This window comes from Bombina bombina, chromosome 3 (genome assembly GCF_027579735.1).
Source record: "Bombina bombina isolate aBomBom1 chromosome 3, aBomBom1.pri, whole genome shotgun sequence".
In the NCBI taxonomy this organism is placed as follows: domain Eukaryota; kingdom Metazoa; phylum Chordata; class Amphibia; order Anura; family Bombinatoridae; genus Bombina; species Bombina bombina.
The window spans coordinates 1,059,011,781-1,059,035,634 of NC_069501.1; the positions used below are offsets into that span (position 1 = coordinate 1,059,011,781).

The 23,854-nt window shown below is 37.2% G+C and overlaps 1 protein-coding gene across 1 annotated transcript; it reads right to left on the reverse strand.

Moving 5' to 3' along the window:
- Positions 1-836: 836 nt before the first annotated feature.
- Positions 837-13,183, reverse strand: PFDN5 (prefoldin subunit 5). Its single transcript, XM_053708311.1, has 6 exons — positions 13,059-13,183; positions 10,054-10,156; positions 9,928-9,959; positions 3,644-3,718; positions 3,318-3,423; positions 837-1,157 (listed from the first exon to the last, which is right to left on the reverse strand). Exons 1-6 carry the CDS (start codon positions 13,128-13,130, stop codon positions 1,087-1,089), a joined length of 459 nt encoding a protein of 152 aa, XP_053564286.1. The 5' UTR covers positions 13,131-13,183; the 3' UTR covers positions 837-1,086.
- Between the last annotated feature and the right edge of the window lie 10,671 nt (positions 13,184-23,854).

Consider the following 23,854-nt stretch of genomic DNA (forward strand, 5'->3'; position numbering starts at 1 on the left):
ATCAGGGCGTTCCATGATCTTCAAGCTTGATGGTTTGCAAAGAATGAAAAAAGTTAAAAAACAAACAAAACCCAACAACTTTTCATATTACAGTGGTTATGTTTATTCATTTATTTTGATTGTTAATAAGGTATTATTACTGCTAAGTATCTTGAGTGAACTGGTCTCTTAAAGTGTCAGTAAACCTTAAAAATAATGTTATATAAAATTCTGCACATAGTGCAGAATTATATAACATATTAGCACAAACTTTGTAAAACATAATATACCCTTTGATTTTTTTTAAAAAAAGTATTTTTCAGACCCGCTCTCTGTGCTCTTCTTCTGAGCGGGTCTGTTTTCACACAGCGCATCGGGCCAGCTGTAAAGTCACAGCCCGGCCCGACTGCGCCATTATACACAGTGCAGCTCGCTCCTGCGGTCAGACAGAGCAGGAGCGAGCTGCACTTAGTGTTATGGCGCGGTCGGGCCGGGCTGTGACTTTACAGCTGGCCCGATGCGTTGTGTGAAAACAGACTCGCTCAGAAGAGCGGGTCTGAAAAACAGCAGTTTTTAAAAAAAAATCAAAGGGTATATTATGTTTTACAAAGTTTGCGCTAATATAATGTTATATAATTCTGCACTATGTGCAGAATTATATAACATTATTTTTGAGGTTTACTGTCACTTTAAGTGGTACTCTGGGCTTTACACTGCATGATGTAGAGCTACGCAGTTTGGGCAAAGGGGTTAACTTATACTGCTGCTCTGCCACCTAATAAAAACAGCCAAAAGCTTGTCCTGGAAAATAGCAATTTTGAACAAAATACATTGAAATAAAAAACAAACAGAAAAGGTTTCCATTTAATGCTTTTTTATGTGTCAAATAAAAAAAGAACCATTAAACAAGATACATATTAAGTTAACTAAATTCATGAAGAGTTTCCTTAGTCTGAAGAAACAACCCCAGCACCTGTAGTAGCAAGACACATTAACTGTAATGACCGGTAGGGCCAGAGATACTTAGAATTAGTTCATTTCTTCACTGCAGGGAGATGCTCCAGCACTTAGTTGTGTTTCTTTAAGGGGGAACGCTGTGTCCTTGTGCTAAGCCTTAGATGTCCCAGCCTGAGCTGTTGTGAGCTGTTGGATTTTTATACTCATCATTTCCATAACAGCTGAAAGCAAACACAGGATTGTGATTAAAGAAAGCAAATCAGTTTTGGAGACTAAACAGTTGTAATAATATAAATATTAAAGGGACAATAAAGTCAAAATTAAAAACTTTAAATGATTCTGATAGAGCATGCAATTTTAAACAGCTTTCCAATTTATTTCTATTATCAAATTTTATTTGTTCTGTTTGTATCCTTTCTTGAAAAGCATTCCTAGGTAGGCTCACACAGCTGGATTGTGAAATTACTACTGATGGGTCACTGGCTGTTTCCACTCTGAATGAGCAAAGCTCTGCGGCTCCTGAGTAGTACTTTGACCCTCAAAAAGGGGTTAGACACAATGTTAAACACAAAGCACTGAAGAATCGCTAGTGCTATAATGATATGCTTTAACACATTCTAGGGCTGCACGATTAATCGCATATGCGGTTTAAAACCACAATTAAATAGCCACAATTTAAGAAAAAAAAAAAAAAAAAAAGTATCTTTTCCAGCATAACTAGGGTACGGGGAGCCGAGCGAGCCCCTGTGCAGCACAGCAGACAAGGCGAGGAGGACCAGCGCACAACGGTGGAGAGCAGCCATCTTTCCTTTACAGCAACTTGCTTCAAGTAGACGAGTCCATCCTAGGCAGTGCAAGCACAATGCTAAAGATTGTAGTCAGTAGCAGCATGTACAATCCATGGAATTGGTGGACAAGCCCACATTTCACCTGGGAGGCCTCACAGAGAAAGAACCTTTTCACTGCCTGGATGATAACTCCTTGCCTACCCCTTTGAACGACAAGTTACTGCGAGGAGGAACTGGGTCTCAGATTGGATAGAGGATCCATTTTCAATGACTAGTTGATCTGAACTTTACTTTCACCTCACTCATCAAGGAGGCAAACGAAAATTACAGGATCATGTGAATGAGGAATTTAAAGCTCATGTTTGTTCGGGTGCCTTGCTTCCTCCAAGTGCTCAGGAGGGAAATATACCTACACGTGAGGACTCATGGACTCCCACTATCTGATGAAAAAGTGTTGTTTCTCATTTTCTACCCTCTTAAAGGGACACTCAAGTTAAAATAAAAGTTTGATTCAGATAGAGCATGCGGTTTTAAGACACTTTCCAATTTACTTCCATTATCACATTTTTATATACACGCTTTGGGAAACAAGCTCCTACTAAGAATGTGCACAAGTTCACAGGGAATACGTATACTAGTCTGTGATTCGCTGATATCTGTCACATGATATAGAGGGCCGGAAAAATGGGAGAAACAAAATTTAACATTTGCAAGAAAAAAAAAATTAATTAAATAATCTACTGCTTATTTGAAATTCAGAGTAGGTGTGATTGCATTGACCTTTTTATTATGCACTTGATAATTATGCAATTTTACTGCATTTAGTGGTCATTTAACAGAGCAGACTGAGCACTTCACTGTCTAGCCCTTTGGAATGAGGCCTGTTATGGACTTTTGAGCACTGGAGTTAAACTCCACTGATATGAAACGTGCCGTAGAGAAAGTGCCATGAAAAGTGTGTTCCTGTTTAAGTGTCAGAGATATGTGCCAAAGTAAAATGTACTAGGTAAAGTAAATAATATCCAAGTATGCCACATGAATTGTTCAGAAAATGAAGTTAGACATAGAAAGGTGGTAGCAAATATTTATTAGCTCATTATACCCCTAAAATGTAATATTTTATAATTGGATTTTAAAATGAATGATCCAGATGCCTGTATAAATTCTCTGATTAATAAAGCTCATACAAGTTTATAACAGGTAATACATACGAGTGCGTGAGATTTTTTATGTATTTGTGAGCTGTAGATGGGGTGCATAGGAAACAAATATGACTGCAGGGGTACTTGCTACAGAAAGGTTGGGGAAAAAAATAAAAAACCCACTCTACTTTAGATAATTTTCTGACTGAACAGATTTTTATGGTTTAGATTAAACAGCGTATACAACTGTTTCAGAACGTAAATTGTCTTTTTAAAGAAATATAAACCCTTAACTGTCAAAGAAGGCTGTAAAACACTGTACATAAAAGTTCCACTTCAGCAGTCAAGAAAATATTAACCCTACATTCTAGTAGTTTAATATGCATTTCATTCTATAGGCTCCCTTTTTGAAAAACCTACTGTGATCTAGGAACTTTTTATTAAAATATACCTTGCTTCATGGCATGCTTTTCTTGAAGGGCAGGCTGGATTTTCTCTATTTGTTTAGTCAGGAAATCAACCTTCCTCTTAAAGAAAGCTTTGGCATCATCTGCAGCCTGAAAGCATGGAAGAGAGAGGGGGGGGGGGAATAAAAAAAAAAAAAAAAAAAGTTGAGAAAAGTTGTGTTAAGGTGGACATGAAAAAAATAAAACAGAACTGATTAATCTAAATGAAGGGCATATGAGAACACTGTTGGAAAAACAAAAATATCAATGCGTCAGTGTGCCAGACTTACTTTACCAGTCTGGCACAATAAAGGGGGGTCTGGGGTCTTACCTTCTCCACATAATATCCAGTCCCAATATCTATCAATACAGTGGATACATCATTTAAAGTACCAGGCACATACATCTTCAATTGAATGAGTTAAGGAAAGAAATACACAAAAGAAAACACTCACTTCAAATGTTTAGGTTTTAGAATTATTTTTCTACTTTAATCTGAGAAGCAGCATATACTCCATTTCTAATCATTTTCACGTCACTACCACTATTAACTTAAGTAACATAATTTCTTTTTAATAATGAATGTTTGTTACTTTCTATTAATATTTGTTAACAAAATGCGTTTTTGCACAAATCTCTAGGTATATATAGCTCAGCGACGGAAAAAGGACAACCGCCACAGTTCTACTGGTGTACATGAACATGCAACCACAGGCAAGAAAACTTTACATACTCTCATGCAAAATAATATACTTATTTCTTTCCAATGGCATGGAGAGTCCACAATTCCATTCAATTAGTATTGGGAAATTCAACTCCTGGCCACCAGGATGGTGCAAAGCTTAAAGGGACAGTCTAGTCAAAATTAAAACTTTGATGATTAAGATAGGGAATGCAATTTGAAACAACTTTCCAATTCACTTATCAAATTTGCTTTGTTCTCTTTGTATTCTTTGTTGAAAGCTAAACCTAGGTAGGCTCATGCCAATTTCTAAAACCTTGAAGGCCAACCGTTATTTCAATGCTTTTGACAGTTTCACAGCTAGAGGGCGTAATTTCATGTGTTTCATATAAATAACACTGACCACACCCTGGATTTACAAGTGAGAGAGGGCACCGATTGGCTAAATACATGTCTGACAAAAGAACTGAAATAAGGGGGCAGTCTGTAAAGGCTTAGATACAAGGTAATCACAGAGGTAAAAGTATATTAATAAGTGATTTTTTATGCAAAACAGGTGAATGGGTAATAAAGGGATTATCTATCTTTTTAAACAACAACAATTCTGGAGTAGACTGTCCCTTTAAGTATCCTACCCACTTCCCAGACATTCTTTGCCTCTGTAACAAGGAGGAAGCGAAGATAGGGCTCTGAAGAAAAATTGATCTAGTCCCTTAATGGGTAGCTTCCCTTCAAGTAGGACTGGGGTAATGCTGTGTCCATGTAATCCTCTTTAGTAAGAGTATTGGTAGCTGGGAATTTCTTTGTTCTCTCTCCATCAATCTATGTTAACCCCCCTTCTGGCTACCAGGGTTAGTCACTCTGACTTCTACTTCAGGTCCCTGTTAGAAGTCTGGATTAAGCTGGCAGACCTGGAGGAGGGCTGTGTCTGCCCCAAGAGTAAGTCTTATTCCTTCTCAGGGTTGGGAGGCAAGGGCATCATGAGGGTTAAGTTCCCTTCAGTTTCCCATTTAGAAAATCTGGGGACTTTGTAATTTTTATTCCTAGGTAGGTATTTGTACTTGAGGGCAGTTCTTATGCAGAAAGTCACTGCTAATTTTTGTTGCTGCATACATCCTTATATAGGTTTATCAGCGCTGTGGAATATGTTGGCGCTTAATAAAGTATAATAATAAGTATAATATCAGATTTTTATGGGACTGAAGCTGTCAGGGCTGTTTAGGACACGGGGATGTCTTTCTACAGCACAGCTCTTCCGTTCAGTTCTGAGTTGAATGTGTGGAGAATGGCGAGCGGCTTGGCAGAAAGCTCTGGGGACAGCAGGCTCTCATAAGCTTTGAAGAGAAATATCACTTGGCTCCTGGTATCCGGGTGGTGGGAGTTGCCACGGTCAGAGCGGTTCCGGTTCATTTTTAATCCGGTTCTCAATTGGGGAGATTGGGAGTTGCCTAATAGTTTATTATAGCAATAATTAAAAAGTATCTTCCTTTATTTTTCAGGAGTTTTTATATAAGGATAATTTAGAACAGTGTTTTTTTTTTTTTTAATATATATGCATTTGTTTCTCCAGTATGGAGTGCACATTGGATATAGGGTCTAACTTTCCTTTATAGTTAGATAAATGTTTCTATTGTGAAGAGGCCCCCCCTGCTCAATTGTGTTCCAAATGCTTTGCTTCTATGTTGCAGACCAAAAAATAAAAGTTCTGCTACTGCAAAAAAAAACAAAAACAAAAAAACAACCTCAAGATTCTATTAAAGCCCTTGACATGACTCAACTTTCTCCTCAGTCCCCAGTAATTTGCACCGGCAGTGCCCTGCAGCTCAGCCTCTTTCTTGGGGAATCTTTTTACCAGGAGACTTTGCAGCACAGCTTACATCGGCTGTTTCAGCTGCGCTGAGCTCCTTACCTATTGCAGGTAAGAGAAAGACTAAACAGGTTTCCTCTGAATCAGGAATCTTGTCTAACACCAAGGCTGCTTTAATCAGTTTATCTCAAATGTCCGAGGATGACTATATCTCAGTAGCCTCTGAAGAAGAAATCCGATTCTGACACTGCTTCGGACAGTCCAGTAGAATCAAAGTTAAATATAAAATTAAGCTTGAACCCCTTTAAATATTACTTGATGTGCTAGCTACCTTGGATGTCCCGGAGCTCAAACTGTCTGAAGCTCCTGAGATCTCCAAGTTAGACAAAGTTTATGATGTCATGCCTAAGACTGTGGAAGTTTTTCCAGTTCCTGTCAGACATCTCTAAGGAATGAGAAAGACCGGGGATTCCTTTCTCTCCATCCCCTATTTTTAAAAAGATGTTTCCAGTCTCTGACTATACTAGATTTAGAGTGTACAATTCTTAAGGAGGACAGAGCTATCTCCACCCTGGCTAAGAGAACTACTATTCCTCTAGAGGATATTATTTCATTTAAGGACCCCATGGATCGCAAATTGGAGGGGTACTAATGGAAAATTTAAAAAAAAAAAACGGACATAGTGGCAGTCGCTGGAGTCGCCACGTACTGGTGTGATTCCTTATCTGAGCTGATTTTGCAGGAGATTCCTTTGGAAAAGATTCAAGATAGGATTAAGGCTTTAAAGATAGCCAATTCCTTTATTTGTGATGCCAATATGCAAACTGTCTGAGGGCCACGTCCTCAGATCTGGTAGTTCTCTCGTGCAGAGCCTTGTGGCTACAGTCCTGGTCAGCGGATATGGTCTCTAAAGCAAGGATTCTTTCTTTACCTTTTAAGGGGAATTCTCAAATTCTTTTGTTTCTCTAAGAGTGTTTGGAGAAATGTCTGCTAGCTCCTTGAAGGAACAGATCTCTGCCCTGTTTTGTTACACAAAAAAGTTAGCCAATTTGCTGGAGTTTGTCTTTTGTTCAGGCCCTGGATAGAATCAGGCCTGTGTTTAAGCCTGTTGCTCCTCCCTGGAGCCTCACTCTAGTTCTTTGTATTCTGCAGCAGGCTCCGTTTGAGTCTATGCATTCTGTTGATATTAAACTTATCTTGGAAATTTTTTTTGTTTTTGGTGGCCATTTCGTCTGCTCTTGGAGTTTCAGAATTGTCAGCCTTAAAGTGTGACCCCTAATCTTATTTTCCATGCGGATAAGGCTGTTCTTACTAAATTAGGTTTCATTCCAAAGGTGGTTTCTGACCGCAATATTAATCAGGAGATTGTAGTTCCTTCCTTCTGTCCTAATCCTTCTCAGAATGAACTTTTGCTTCATAACCTGGATGAAGTTTGTGCCCCAAAGTTCTATCTCCAGGCTACCAAGGAGTTCAGACAATCTTCTTCATTGTTTATAGAGTATTCCGGTAGGTGCAAGGGCCAAATGGCCACTACAACTACTCTTTTTGGTTGAGGAGTATCATTCATTTGGCTTATGAGACAGCTGGACAGTAGACTCCTGAGAGGATTACAGCTCACTCTACCAGTGCCGTTTCTTCTTCCTGGGCTTTTAAGAACGAAGCTTCCATGGAACAGATCTGTAAGGCAGCTACTTGATCCTCTTTGTATACCTTTTCAAAATGTTACAAATTTTATGTTTTTGCCTCAGCTGAGGCTTCTTTTGGGAGAAAGGTGCTTCAAGCGGTGGTGCCTTCAGTTTAGGTCCGCCAGCCTTTTGTTCTCTCTCCCTGTCCATTCGGTGTCCTCTCTGGCTTGGGTATTGGTTTCCCAACAGTAATTAATGGAATCGTGGACTCCTCATGCCATTGGGAGAAATAAAAAAAATAAAAAAAAATGTATGCTTACTTGATAAATTATTTTCTTTCCTGGCATGAAGAGTCCATGACCGGCCCTTTTATAATTTTTAAAGGTGGCATTTTTAGAATCTTCAGGCACCTCTATACACCTTGTGTTCCTCTCTTTCAGTCGGCTGAATAACTGGGGAGTATGGGAAGTGGGAGGGATACTTAAGCTTTGCTGGGGTGCTTTGCCTCCTGGTAGCCAGGAGTTTAATTGAATCGTGGACTCAACATGCCAGGAAAGAAAATAATTTATCAGGCAAGTATAAATTTAGTTTTTAGCAGAGTTCACATGAAGATAAATTTCATGGTCTACTAAGTGCCTTTATGTGTGGGGGGCGGGGAAAAAAACAAAACAAAAAAAAAAAAAGTGGATTTTAAGATAAAGGTTTAACTATGCCTTATTTTGAAATATTTTCAACATACGCCGAAGTAGCAAACAATTTAAATAACTCAAGATATAAATAAAAAAAATAATCACAATATAGTGATTCAAATACAGAAGAAATAAACAAATAAAGTGTAAACAGAACCTCACTTTTTAAAAAGGGACAGTCTAGTCAAAATTTAACTTTTGTGATTCAGCTAGAGCATGGAATTTTAAGCAACTTTCTAATTTACTCCTATTATCAAATTTTCTTCGTTCTCTTAGTATCTATTTGGAAAAGCAAAAATGTTAGGAACTGGACCATTTTTGGTTCAGTACCTGGGTAGCGCTTGCTGATTGGTGACTACATTTAAACACCAATCATCAAGTGCTACCCAGGACCAAAAATGGGGCGGCTCCTTAGCTTACATATTTTGCTTTTTCAAATAAAAATACCAAGAGAATGAACACAAATAGGAGTAAATTAGAAAGTTGCTTAAACTTGCATGCTCTGAATCATGGAAGTTTAATTTTGACTAGACCATTCCTTTAAATACAAACCAAACCTAAATAAAAGGATATTAAAGCCCCATATATTCAAGTGAAAAATTATTTGATATAGATACGTTGGTTTCCTCAAAGAAAAACAAAACCATAGTGTTATACTGTATACGGTGAGACTGATGGCAGTATTAAATGAGTCATATTACTCATGTGATAGAGCTTCTATAGCCAAGTTATATGATCAATATTAAAATCTCCAGGCAAGCAGGATGCACACAAACCACGGATGTGTATTAAAACGCGATTTATTAAAACAAAAGCAACAGGATTATATAATCACTATGGGTCAATGGCACATACAAGCTATAAACATCCAGCGAGTAACATGTATTAACACACAAATATCTACCACGCTGAGATGCAGCCAGTACTGAGAACAAGACCCCGCCCTTCTTGGTGATCAGCTGTTATTACTAAAACTCACTTAAAGGGACACTGAACCCAAATTTTTCTTTTGTGAACCCAAATTTTTCCTTTTGTGATATAGAGCATTCAATTTTAAGCAACTTTCTAATTTACTCCTATTATCAATTTTTCTTCGTTCACTTGCTATCTTTATTTGAAAAAGAAGGCATCTAATCTTTTTTGGTTCAATACTCTGGACATCACTTTTTTATTAGTGGATGAATGTATCCACCAAGGTTGTTCGCCAAAAATGGTCCGGCATCTAAACTTAGATTTCATATAAAGATACCAAGAGAATGAAGAAAATTTGATAATAGGAGTAAATTAGAAAGTTGCTTAAAATTGCAGGCTCTGACTCAAGAAAGAAAACATTTGGGTTCAGTGTCCCTTTAAGTTTTACTATTCAAACAGCTTTTTCAAGAAGACCTATCATCCGGATTCAGCATTTTAAATCCGTGATCCTCACTGATTGGGTGAGTGATTTGAAACGGATCTGAACATAAGCGGTTTTAATGTTTTTCTATTTTCCCTGATCCATGCTGTGATGCTTTAAGGTAGGTTTGAAATGGATCTGAACATAAGCGGTTAAATCACTTACCTTTCTTCAACTAGCAGTTCAGCCAGGAAAAAACTTTCCACATTCACCAATACATTACATGGGGCAGGTGCTCCTGGCACTATCCCTGGCTTCCTTAGCTAGTAGGGTAGCATAAAAACAATTATGTGTACATGCACTACCCCACTAGCCACTTTATATGCCATTGATTAATGTACACATACATATTATATATTTATTTTCTATAACTTTAAACAGAAACTAAAAAAAAATGCATGTAAAAACCAAAAGGATACAGAGCTGGTCAGGGGAACAAGCAGATCCTTCCCTGTCAAAGAAAAAGATATAAATAATCAAAATTACACTTCAGGATTTCCCCCAAAGCAACTCTTGCTGGTAAAAACTACAAATAGGTTACTCACCCTGATTACTCTTATTTAATACATTTAGGCAATCCTTGGCCTCCACATACTTGGTTTGTACCACCTTCAGTTGGGCGATAGAAGACGACAAGAATTCTATTTCCTACAAGATCAAAGAAGTGTAGAAGATTGTGAAAGCAAATAATGATTTTTTGTGGCATATATCATAATACATAAAAGAAATGTTTTTAAAGAGCAGTAACGGGAGAGGGGACCTCTGCAAGGTAGTAATACAGTAACTGCAGAAATGAAGTAAAGATAAAACAAAAATATGCAAACGTATCTTCTGTATACTTTTTTTTATTTTTTACTTTTGACATGTTCCATCGTCGTTTATTATTCTTGTGTTACATATTGCTTCTATACATATTCAAGTCACAAATAACTATAACACTACTATAGCAGAATAATTGCTTATATCAAATGAATTATAAAAATTAATGTTTAATACAAAACAGAAAAAGAGAACCTTTTCCTAGTTCTTACTGCACTGATCACACAAAGCTCATTTAATAAAAAAAAATGCCCACCAAAATCTTGAGATTTGTACTTATTTTTTTAAATTGGTAAAAGAAAAATAAAAATATTATAGGGACCCCTCAATGATGAGCTATAAACAACACTTTAGTAGTATTTTAACACTGTGCTCGACAAATCTGTTTAAAAGTTAGGAGCCAGTAAGAATATTTAGGAGCCAGACCTTGGTATTTGTATATAGATATATAGAGATAACCCTAGCTAAGCTTATAAGTTGTGTGAACAGCAATGCTTTGGCGTTAAGGGAATCTGTTGAAAAGCAGACTTGAAGTAAAAAGGTGTGTCATTGTGAACCTAATTTGCACATCTTACCCAGAATCCTTTGCTATATTGGAAACAATGTATTCGAGGTTTTCTGTGGGAAAAACAAGCCTTCTGGCCTGTCTCAAATTTGTTAATGAACTACACAATGAGTTATTTTTAATATATATATATATATATATATATATATATATATATCCCCTAGATTATAAAAGGCCAAGTATGTTTGTCCGATGCTGTCATGAGCAGTAGAAACTGTGCGAGGACAAACATACCTGGCCTTTAACCACAGCGCTCCTGAAGCTCCAGGCATCTACTGCATATGGAGCCGGAGCACGATCGGTGCTCCGCCTTCATATGAGGGCAGATGCCGGATCGTTACAGACTGTGACACTGTGTGTGTCACCGTCTGTAACGATCTTCTGCTAGTGCCGGCAGGAGGTGTGGGCTGGAGACGGGCGGGGCGGCTCAGCAGCAGGGGTGGAAGGGCCCTATGCTACAGAAATTGTTTTTTTTTTTTAAAAGGAACAGGGAGGGATGGGGCAGCTACACTACAGAAAAGGAGTTTGGGGTGCAGGGAATAAATGGTGATCGCGTGAGGGTGGTGGTGGAACCACTACAGAAAAAATAAAAATATGAAAAATAAAATAGGGGATTATAGGTACTGGCAGACATCTGCCAGTACCTAAGATGGTGGCAATAGTTGTTGCTTTCATTAAACAATTTTGGCTTGTGTACACTGGCTTTAACGTGTGTGTATATATATATATATTCTGTGGCTTCACTCGCATGGAATCTGTGCAAAAAAAAAAAAATATCGAAAAACACGACTATGCAATAATTATCAGTTTCATTGAAGAGGCATATTAGGAATGTGATCCCATCTCAATGTCTTACCAGAACAAGGAAAAGAGCTGCATAAACTATTTTTGGCAGATTTCTCTAGTAAAAATATAAATTTAAAAAAAGTGTCTGTAAAAAATACTCTGTATTTAAAAAGAAAAACCTATGCTCACCGACTCATTTATTTTTTTACCACGGTTGTGAAGAGAGTCTGAAGGCAGAATAAAGCTATGGTTGTTAACTAAATGACAAGCACAATGCTTATTATATAATGGTCACATAGGGGCATAAGAAAAAAAAAGGAACAAGCGCATCTGCGATTCACTGTATCAATTTTATTTCAGTCAGACCCCTGACTATGACAAAATGCACGCTTACAAGATACACAAATAAAATACACCCATAATATTGATGTCACACAGAAGTTCAGGTCCGGCTTTAGTCGAATCACAGGACTGGATTTCTGTTATAGATATCTCTCCATTTGTATAACGCTCAAGCTGGCAAGAAGTAGTTACACCAGCGGGTGTATGTTGTCTTTCAGGATATCACTCTCTACCTTGTAGGTGTGCATTTTGTCATAGTCAGGGATCTGACTGAAATAAAATTGATACAGTGAATCGCGGATGCGCTTGTTCCTTTTTTCTTTTGCAGTTCTATCTTGAAAAGATCCAACCTCAATCGAGATCTTGTGATCAGCAGCACCGGAACGATTCAGAAAGAACACTTACAAGTGGGAGTTCACTATCAAAGCGAACAGAACCGATCATAATCCAATTTGATCCTGAAAGCAATTCCACTGGGACTTTTGGAAATTCAGCAACACCATGGTGACATTTATATATCTATATATAGCAAAATAGGTGGAATGTATTTCAGGTTATGACACTGACATTTTGACAGTAATTTTTTTATGCAAAGTAATACCTACTTTGAGTATTTTTAACACTTTTGGTATCTTTTGGTTGAGAATAAGCCAATAGTGCCCATTATTATTTTATGAATTTTATTAACTATTGTGTTTGTCTATTTAGGCTATTTTCCCCTGTGGTTTAGCTTTTAGTTGCGCTGCTCTTTGTAGATAGTTAATGGTCAGACATATATTACAAACAGAAGCACACTAAGCAAAAGGCATCTGTGTATAAATATGTAGCTGAACTGCACAGTTACTTATATGCAGCTCACCTTCAGTGTTATGTGATCGCATAGCGTGAAACAAGAAACCTATCACTCATGAAGTTACCGGCACAAGCAACAGAGGCCGAGTCCCCGTCACGCCAGCAGCACACGTTGTGTAAAAGCAGCAGACATGAAAATCGCGCTATAACCTCAGTGCCATCATTTTAACTATAACCGCTAAATACCTGATCCAGTTGGCTCTTCAGCACTTCCAACTGCTGCAGAGACAAATCTGTAACATTCACCGTCTGCGCCATATTGCGCAAAGAAGAAAGCTCTTGCCAGGCGCCGCCTTTCTACGTATTACGCCAGAGACTGTCTATCGCCTAGGTTCCCGCTTCTCTATGGTTAGTTACTGCTTTCGCGGTTGTGTCTAACTTAGTGCGTTCCAATGAGAAATTAATAAAATAAATGACTGCGGTTTGGCACTTTATCTGTGCATATGAGTTGATTACTAACTTTATTACGTAAACTGATTCATGTTTTAATACGGAATTTGTTTTAACGTTTTCCTTTTGGCTGTACAATCCTTGCAAAGTAGCCGTCCGTGTCCCTTGACCTTCAATACAGCACTGGAGTCAAGCTATCAGACACTGTTTTGGAGCTATCAGACAGGTTTAAAACAGTAGTCAAGCCATCAGACACTTATTTGTTAGTACTTTCTTAAGACTATTAAAGGCTGTACCATACATCTATGCTAATAAGAAATGTTTTAATGAATACCACAAGCATTTTTGTTATAAATGTCACTCAAATGTAAAAAAAAAAAGTCATTCCAGCATTTCTCTAAGCGTTAAAAACAAAATTCCCCATTTTGCCACTACATTTTCACCACAGCTAGTTCAAACAATGACCCCACTAAGATATCACAAAGTATGCAAACTTTTTAGTGTGGAATTTTTAAAATATAGGGCCCCAAACGTCCCTAAAATTGCAAAAATCATCACTTTCAAGCAATTTCACTTAGGGATAAAAGCAAAATCTCCCATTGTGCCACTACATTTTCACCACAGCTAGCTCACACAATGACCCCTCTACGATATCATAAATTTTGGAGAGTTTTTACTGTGGAATTTTAAAAATATTGGGCCCCAAATGTCCCTCGAATTGCATAAATTGGCCCTTTTCAGCAAATTCACTTAGGAATAAAAAAGAAATCTCCCATTGTTCCACTAAAATTTCACCACAGCTAGCTCAAACAATGACCCCTCTACGGTATCACTAAGTTTGACCATTTTTACTGTGGAATTTTAAAAATATTGGGCCCCAAATGTCCCTTGAATTTCATAAATCGGCCCTTTTCAGCAAATTCACTTAGGAATAAAAAAGAAATCTCCCATTGTTCCACTAAAATTTCACCCCAGCTAGCTCACACAATGACCCCTCTACGGTATTACTAAGTTTGGACTATTTTTACTGTGGAATTTTAAAAATATTGGGCCCCAAATGTCCCTCAAATTGCAAAAATAGTCACTTTCCAAAAATGTCACTTTGGGATAAAAAAGAAATCTCCCATTGTTCCACTAAAATTTCACCACAGCTAGCTCACACAATGACCCCTCTACGATATCACAAAGTTTGGAGACTTTTTACTGTGGAATTTTAAAAATATTGGGACCCATATGTCCCTCGAATTTCATAAATAGGCCCTATTCATCAAATTAACTTAGGAATAAAAAAGAAATCTCCCATTGTTCCACTAAAATTTCACCACAGCTAGCTCACACAATGACCCCTCTACGGTATCACTAAGTTTGGACCATTTTTACTGTGGAATTTTAAAAATATTGGGCCCCAAATGTCCCTTGAATTTCATACATCGGCCCTTTTCAGTAAATTTACTTAGGAATAAAAAGGAAATCTCCCATTGTTCCACTAAAATTTCACCACAGCTAGCTCACACAATGACCCCTCTACGATATCACAAAGTTTGGAGACTTTTTACTGTGGAATTTTAAAAATATTGGGACCCATATGTCCCTCGAATTTCATAAATAGGCCCTATTCATCAAATTAACTTAGGAATAAAAAAGAAATCTCCCATTGTTCCACTAAAATTTCACCACAGCTAGCTCACACAATGACCCCTCTACGGTATCACTAAGTTTGGACCATTTTTACTGTGGAATTTTAAAAATATTGGGCCCCAAATGTCCCTTGAATTTCATAAATCGGCCCTTTTCAGCAAATTCACTTAGGAATAAAAAATAAATCTCCCATTGTTCCACTAAAATTTCACCACAGCTAGATCACACAATGACCCCTCTACGATATCACACATTTTGGAGAGTTTTTACTGTGGAATTTTAAAAATATAGGGCCCCAAATGTGCCTTGAATTTCATAAATCGTCCCTTTTCAGCAAATTCACTTAGGAATAAAAAAGAAATCTCCCATTGTTCCACTAAAATTTCACCACAGCTAGCTCACACAATGACCCTCTACGGTATTACTAAGTTTGGACTATTTTTAATGTGGAATTTTAAAAATATTGGGCCCCAAATGTCCCTCAAATTGCAAAAATAGTCACTTTCCAAAAATTTCACTTTGGGATAAAAAAGAAATCTCCCATTGTTCCACTAAAATTTCACCACGGCTAGCTCATACAATGACCCCTCTACGGTATCACTAAGTTTGGACCATTTTTACTGTGGAATTTTAAAAATATTGGGCCCCAAATGTCCTTTGAATTTCATAAATCGCCCTTTTCAGTAAATTTACTTAGGAATAAAAAAGAAATCTCCCATTGTTCCACTAAAATTTCACCACAGCTAGCTCACACAATGACCCCTCTACGATATCACAAAGTTTGGAGACTTTTTACTGTGGAATTTTAAAAATATTGGGATATGTCCCTCGAATTTCATAAATAGGCCCTTTTCATCAAATTAACTTAGGAATAAAAAAGAAATCTCCCATTGTTCCACTAAAATTTCACCACAGCTAGCTCACACAATGACCCCTCTACGGTATCACTAAGTTTGGACCATTTTTACTGTGGAATTTTAAAAATATTAGGCCCCAAATGTCCCTTGAATTTCATAAATCGGCCCTTTTCAGCAAATTCACTTAGGAATAAAAAAGAAATCTCCCATTGTTCCACTAAAATTTCACCACAGCTAGCTCACACAATGACCCTTCTACGGTATCACAAAGTTTGGGCTATTTTTACTGTGGAATTTTAAAAATATTGGGCCCCAAATGTCCCTCAAATTGCAAAATAGTCACTTTCCAAAAATTTCACTTTGGGATAAAAAAGAAATCTCCCATTTTTCCACAAAAATTTCACCACAGCTAGCTCACACAATGACCCCTCTACGATATCACAAAGTTTGGAGACTTTTTACTGTGGAATTTTAAAAATATTGGGACCCATATGTCCCTCGAATTGCATAAATAGGCCCTTTTCAGCAAATTAACTTAGGAATAAAAAAGAAATCGCCCATTGTTCCACTAAAATTTCACCACAGCTAGCTCACACAATGACCCCTCTACGGTATCACTAAATTTGGACCATTTTTACTGTGGAATTTTAAAAATATTAGGCCCCAAATGTCCCTTGAATTTCATAAATCGGCCCTTTTCAGCAAATTCACTTAGGAATAAAAAAGAAATCTCCCATTGTTCCACTAAAATTTCACCACAGCTAGCTCACACAATGACCCCTCTACGATATCACAAAGTTTGGAGACTTTTTACTGTGGAATTTTAAAAATATTGGGACCCATATGTCCCTCGAATTGCATAAATAGGCCCTTTTCAGCAAATTAATTAGGAATAAAAAAGAAATCTCCCATTGTTCAACTAAAATTTCACCACAGCTAGCTCACACAATGACCCCTCTACGATATCACAAAGTTTGGAGACTTTTTACCGTGGAATTTTAAAAATATTGGGACCCATATGTCCCTCGAATTGCATAAATAGGCCCTTTTCAGCAAATTAATTAGGAATAAAAAAGAAATCTCCCATTGTTCAACTAAAATTTCACCACAGCTAGCTCACACAATGACCCCTCTACGATATCACAAAGTTTGGAGACTTTTTACCGTGCAATTTTAAAAATATTGGGCCCCAAATGTCCCTCAAATTGCAAAAATAGGCACTTTCCAAAAATTTCACTTTGGGATAAAAAAGAAATCTCCCATTGTTCCACTAAAATTTCACCACAGCTAGCTCACGCAATGACCCCTCTACGGTATCACTAAGTTTGGACCATTTTTACTGTGGAATTTTAAAAATATTGGGCCCCAAATGTCCCTTGAATTTCATAAATCGGCCCTTTTCAGCAAATTCACTTGGGAATAAAAAAGAAATCTCCCATTGTTCCACTAAAATTTCACAACAGCTAGCTCACACAATGACCCCTCTACGATATCACAAAGTTTGGAGACTTTTTACTGTGGAATTTTAAATATATTGGGCCCCAAATGTCCCTCAAATTGCATAAATTGGCCCTTTTCAGCAAATTCACTTAGGAATAAAAAAGAAATCTCCCATTGTGCCACTAAAATTTTACCACAGCTAGCTCACACAATGACCCCTCTACGGAATCACTAAGTTTGGACCATTTTTACTGTTGAATTTTAAAAATATTGGGCCCCAAACGTCCCTTGAATTTCATAAATCGGCCCTTTTCAGCAAATTCACTTAGGAATAAAAAAGAAATCTCCCATTGTTCCACTAAAATTTGTGAGCTAGCTGTGGTGAAATTTTAGTGGAACAATGGGAGATTTCTTTATTTATCCCAAAGTGAAATTTTTGGAAAGTGACTATTGTTGCAATTTGAGGGACATTTGGGGCCCAATATTTTTAAAATTCCACAGTAAAAAGTCTCCAAACTTTGCGATATCGTAGAGGGGCCATTGTGTGAGCTAGCTGTGGTGAAATTTTAGTGGAACAATGGGAGATTTCTTTTTTATTCCTAAGTGAATTTGCTGACAAGGGCCGATTTATGAAATTCAAGGGACATTTGGGGCCCAATATTTTTAAAATTCCACAGTAAAAATGGTCCAAACTTAGTGATACCATAGACGGGTCATTGTGTGAGCTAGCTGTGGTGAAATTTTAATGGAACAATGGGAGATTTCTTTTTTATCCCAAAGTGAAATTTTTGGAAAGTGACTATTTTTGCAATTTGAGGGACATTTGGGGCCCAATATTTTTAAAATTCCACAGTAAAAATGGTCCAAACTTAGTGATACCGTAGAGGGGTCATTGTGTGAGCTAGCTGTGGTGAAATTTTAGTGGAACAATGGGAGATTTCTTTTTTATTCACTTAGGAATAAAAAAGAAATCTCCCATTGTTCCACTAAAATTTCACCACAGCTAGCTCACACAATGACCCCTCTACGATATCACAAAGTTTGGAGACTTTTTACTGTGGAATTTTAAAAATATTAGGCCCCAAATGTCCCTTGAATTTTATAAATCGGCCCTTTTCAGCAAATTCACTTAGGAATAAAAAAGAAATCTCCCATTGTTCCACTAAAATTTCACCACAGCTAGCTCACACAATGACCCCTCTACGGTATCACAAAGTTTGGGCTATTTTTACTGTGGAATTTTAAAAATATTGGGCCCCAAATGTCCCTCAAATTGCAAAATAGTCACTTTCCAAAAATTTCACTTTGGGATAAAAAAGAAATCTCCCATTGTTCCACTAAAATTTCACCACAGCTAGCTCACACAATGACCCTTCTACGGTATCACTAAGTTTGGACCATTTTTACTGTGGAATTTTAAAAATATTGGGCCCCAAATGTCCCTTGAATTTCATAAATCGGCACTTTTCAGCAAATTCACTTAGGAATAAAAAAGAAATCTCCCATTGTTCCACTAAAATTTCACCACAGCTAGCTCACACAATGACCCCTCTACGATATCACAAAGTTTGGAGACTTTTTACTGTGGAATTTTAAAAATATTGGGACCCATATGTCCCTCGAATTGCATAAATAGGCCCTTTTCAGCAAATTAATTAGGAATAAAAAAGAAATCTCCCATTGTGCAACTAAAATTTCACCACAGCTAGCTCACACAATGACCCCTCTACGATATCACAAAGTATGGAGCCTTTTTACCGTGGAATTTTAAAAATATTGGGACCCATATGTCCCTCGAATTGCATAAATAGGCCCTTTTCAGCAAATTCACTTAGGAATAAAAAAGAAATCTCCCATTGTTCAACTAAAATTTCACCACAGCTAGCTCACACAATGACCCCTCTACGATATCACAAAGTTTGGAGACTTTTTACCGTGCAATTTTAAAAATATTGGGCCCCAAATGTCCCTCAAATTGCAAAAATAGGCACTTTCCAAAAATTTCACTTTGGGATAAAAAAGAAATCTCCCATTGTTCCACTAAAATTTCACCACAGCTAGCTCACGCAATGACCCCTCTACGGTATCACTAAGTTTGGACCATTTTTACTGTGGAATTTTAAAAATATTGGGCCCCAAATGTCCCTTGAATTTCATAAATCGGCCCTTTTCAGCAAATTCACTTGGGAATAAAAAAGAAATCTCCCATTGTTCCACTAAAATTTCACAACAGCTAGCTCACACAATGACCCCTCTACGATATCACAAAGTTTGGAGACTTTTTACTGTGGAATTTTAAATATATTGGGCCCCAAATGTCCCTCAAATTGCATAAATTGGCCCTTTTCAGCAAATTCACTTAGGAATAAAAAAGAAATCTCCCATTGTGCCACTAAAATTTTACCACAGCTAGCTCACACAATGACCCCTCTACGGAATCACTAAGTTTGGACCATTTTTACTGTTGAATTTTAAAAATATTGGGCCCCAAACGTCCCTTGAATTTCATAAATCGGCCCTTTTCAGCAAATTCACTTAGGAATAAAAAAGAAATCTCCCATTGTTCCACTAAAATTTGTGAGCTAGCTGTGGTGAAATTTTAGTGGAACAATGGGAGATTTCTTTATTTATCCCAAAGTGAAATTTTTGGAAAGTGACTATTGTTGCAATTTGAGGGACATTTGGGGCCCAATATTTTTAAAATTCCACAGTAAAAAGTCTCCAAACTTTGCGATATCGTAGAGGGGCCATTGTGTGAGCTAGCTGTGGTGAAATTTTAGTGGAACAATGGGAGATTTCTTTTTTATTCCTAAGTGAATTTGCTGACAAGGGCCGATTTATGAAATTCAAGGGACATTTGGGGCCCAATATTTTTAAAATTCCACAGTAAAAATGGTCCAAACTTAGTGATACCATAGACGGGTCATTGTGTGAGCTAGCTGTGGTGAAATTTTAATGGAACAATGGGAGATTTCTTTTTTATCCCAAAGTGAAATTTTTGGAAAGTGACTATTTTTGCAATTTGAGGGACATTTGGGGCCCAATATTTTTAAAATTCCACAGTAAAAATAGTCCAAACTTAGTGATACCGTAGAGGGGTCATTGTGTGAGCTAGCTGTGGTGAAAGTTTAGTGGAACAATGGGAGATTCACTTAGGAATAAAAAAGAAATCTCCCATTGTTCCACTAAAATTTCACCACAGCTAGCTCACACAATGACCCCTCTACGATATCACAAAGTTTGGAGACTTTTTACTGTGGAATTTTAAAAATATTAGCCCCAAATGTCCCTTGAATTTCATAAATCGGCCCTTTTCAGCAAATTCACTAGGAATAAAAAAGAAATCTCCCATTGTTCCACTAAAATTTCACCACAGCTAGCTCACACAATGACCCCTCTACGGTATCACAAAGTTTGGGCTATTTTTACTGTGGAATTTTAAAAATATTGGGCCCCAAATGTCCCTCAAATTGCAAAATAGTCACTTTCCAAAAATTTCACTTTGGGATAAAAAAGTAATCTCCCATTGTTCCACTAAAATTTCACCACAGCTAGCTCACACAATGACCCTTCTACGGTATCACTAAGTTTGGACCATTTTTACTGTGGAATTTTAAAAATATTGGGCCCCAAATGTCCCTTGAATTTCATAAATCGGCACTTTTCAGCAAATTCACTTAGAAATAAAAAAGAAATCTCCCATTGTTCCACTAAAATTTCACCACAGCTAGCTCACACAATGACCCCTCTACGATATCACAAAGTTTGGGGTATTTTTACTGTGGAATTTTAAAAATATTGGGACCCATATGTCCCTCGAATTGCATAAATAGGCCCTTTTCAGCAAATTAATTAGGAATAAAAAAGAAATCTCCCATTGTGCAACTAAAATTTCACCACAGCTAGCTCACACAATGACCCCTCTACGATATCACAAAGTTTGGAGCCTTTTTACCGTGGAATTTTAAAAATATTGGGACCCATATGTCCCTCGAATTGCATAAATAGGCCCTTTTCAGCAAATTCACTTAGGAATAAAAAAGAAATCTCCCATTGTTCCACTAAAATTTCACCACAGCTAGCTCACGCAATGACCCCTCTACGGTATCACTAAGTTTGGACCATTTTTACTGTGGAATTTTAAAAATATTGGGCCCCAAATGTCCCTTGAATTTCATAAATCGGCCCTTTTCAGCAAATTCACTTAGGAATAAAAAAGAAATCTCCCATTGTTCCACTAAAATTTCACAACAGCTAGCTCACACAATGACCCTTCTACGATATCACAAAGTTTGGAGACTTTTTACCGTGCAATTTTAAAAATATTGGGCCCCAAATGTCCCTCAAATTGCAAAAATAGGCACTTTCCAAAAATTTCACTTTGGGGTAAAAAAGAAATCTCCCATTGTTCCACTAAAATTTCACCACAGCTAGCTCACGCAATGACCCCTCTACGGTATCACTAAGTTTGGACCATTTTTACTGTGGAATTTTAAAAATATTGGGCCCCAAATGTCCCTTGAATTTCATAAATCGGCCCTTTTCAGCAAATTCACTTGGGAATAAAAAAGAAATCTCCCATTGTTCCACTAAAATTTCACAACAGCTAGCTCACACAATGACCCCTCTACGATATCACAAAGTTTGGAGACTTTTTACTGTGGAATTTTAAATATATTGGGCCCCAAATGTCCCTCGAATTGCATAAATTGGCCCTTTTCAGCAAATTCACTTAGGAATAAAAAAGAAATCTCCCATTGTGCCACTAAAATTTTACCACAGCTAGCTCACACAATGACCCCTGTACGGAATCACTAAGTTTGGACCATTTTTACTGTTGAATTTTAAAAATATTGGGCCCCAAACGTCCCTTGAATTTCATAAATCGGCCCCTTTCAGCAAATTCACTTAGGAATAAAAAAGAAATCTCCCATTGTTCCACTAAAATTTGTGAGCTAGCTGTGGTGAAATTTTAGTGGAACAATGGGAGATTTCTTTATTTATCCCAAAGTGAAATTTTTGGAAAGTGACTATTGTTGCAATTTGAGGGACATTTGGGGCCCAATATTTTTAAAATTCCACAGTAAAAAGTCTCCAAACTTTGCGATATCGTAGAGGGGCCATTGTGTGAGCTAGCTGTGGTGAAATTTTAGTGGAACAATGGGAGATTTCTTTTTTATTCCTAAGTGAATTTGCTGACAAGGGCCGATTTATGAAATTCAAGGGACATTTGGGGCCCAATATTTTTAAAATTCCACAGTAAAAATGGTCCAAACTTAGTGATACCATAGACGGGTCATTGTGTGAGCTAGCTGTGGTGAAATTTTAATGGAACAATGGGAGATTTCTTTTTTATCCCAAAGTGAAATTTTTGGAAAGTGACTATTTTTGCAATTTGAGGGACATTTGGGGCCCAATATTTTTAAAATTCCACAGTAAAAATAGTCCAAACTTAGTGATACCGTAGAGGGGTCATTGTGTGAGATAGCTGTGGTGAAAGTTTAGTGGAACAATGGGAGATTCACTTAGGAATAAAAAAGAAATCTCCCATTGTTCCACTAAAATTTCACCACAGCTAGCTCACACAATGACCCCTCTACGATATCACAAAGTTTGGAGACTTTTTACTGTGGAATTTTAAAAATATTAGGCCCCAAATGTACCTTGAATTTTATAAATCGGCCCTTTTCAGCAAATTCACTTAGGAATAAAAAAGAAATCTCCCATTGTTCCACTAAAATTTCACCACAGCTAGCTCACACAATGACTCCTCTACGGTATCACAAAGTTTGGGCTATTTTTACTGTGGAATTTTAAAAATATTGGGCCCCAAATGTCCCTCAAATTGCAAAATAGTCACTTTCCAAAAATTTCACTTTGGGATAAAAAAGAAATCTCCCATTGTTCCACTAAAATTTTACCACAGCTAGCTCACACAATGACCCCTCTACGGTATCACTAAGTTTGGACCATTTTTACTGTGGAATTTTAAAAATATTGGGCCCCAAATGTCCCTTGAATTTCATAAATCGGCCCTTTTCAGCAAATTCACTTAGGAATAAAAAAGAAATCTCCCATTGTTCCACTAAAATTTCACAACAGCTAGCTCACACAAAGACCCCTCTACGATATCACAACGTTTGGAGACTTTTTACTGTGGAATTTTAAATATATTGGGCCCCAAATGTCCCTCGAATTGCATAAATTGGCCCTTTTCAGCAAATTCACTTAGGAATAAAAAAGAAATCTCCCATTGTGCCACTAAAATTTCACCACAGCTAGCTCACACAATGACCCCTCTACGGAATCACTAAGTTTGGACCATTTATACTGTGGAATTTTAAAAATATTGGGCCCCAAACGTCCCTTGAATTTCATAAATCGGCCCTTTTCAGCAAATTCACTTAGGAATAAAAAAGAAATCTCCCATTGTTCCACTAAAATTTCAAAACAGCTAGCTCACACAATGACCCCTCTACGATATCACAAAGTTTGGAGACTTTTTACTGTGGAATTTTAAATATATTGGGCCCCAAATGTCCCTCAAATTGCATAAATTGGCCCTTTTCAGCAAATTCACTTAGGAATAAAAAAGAAATCTCCCATTGTTCCACTACAATTTGTTGTGAAATTTTAGTGGAACAATGGGAGATTTCT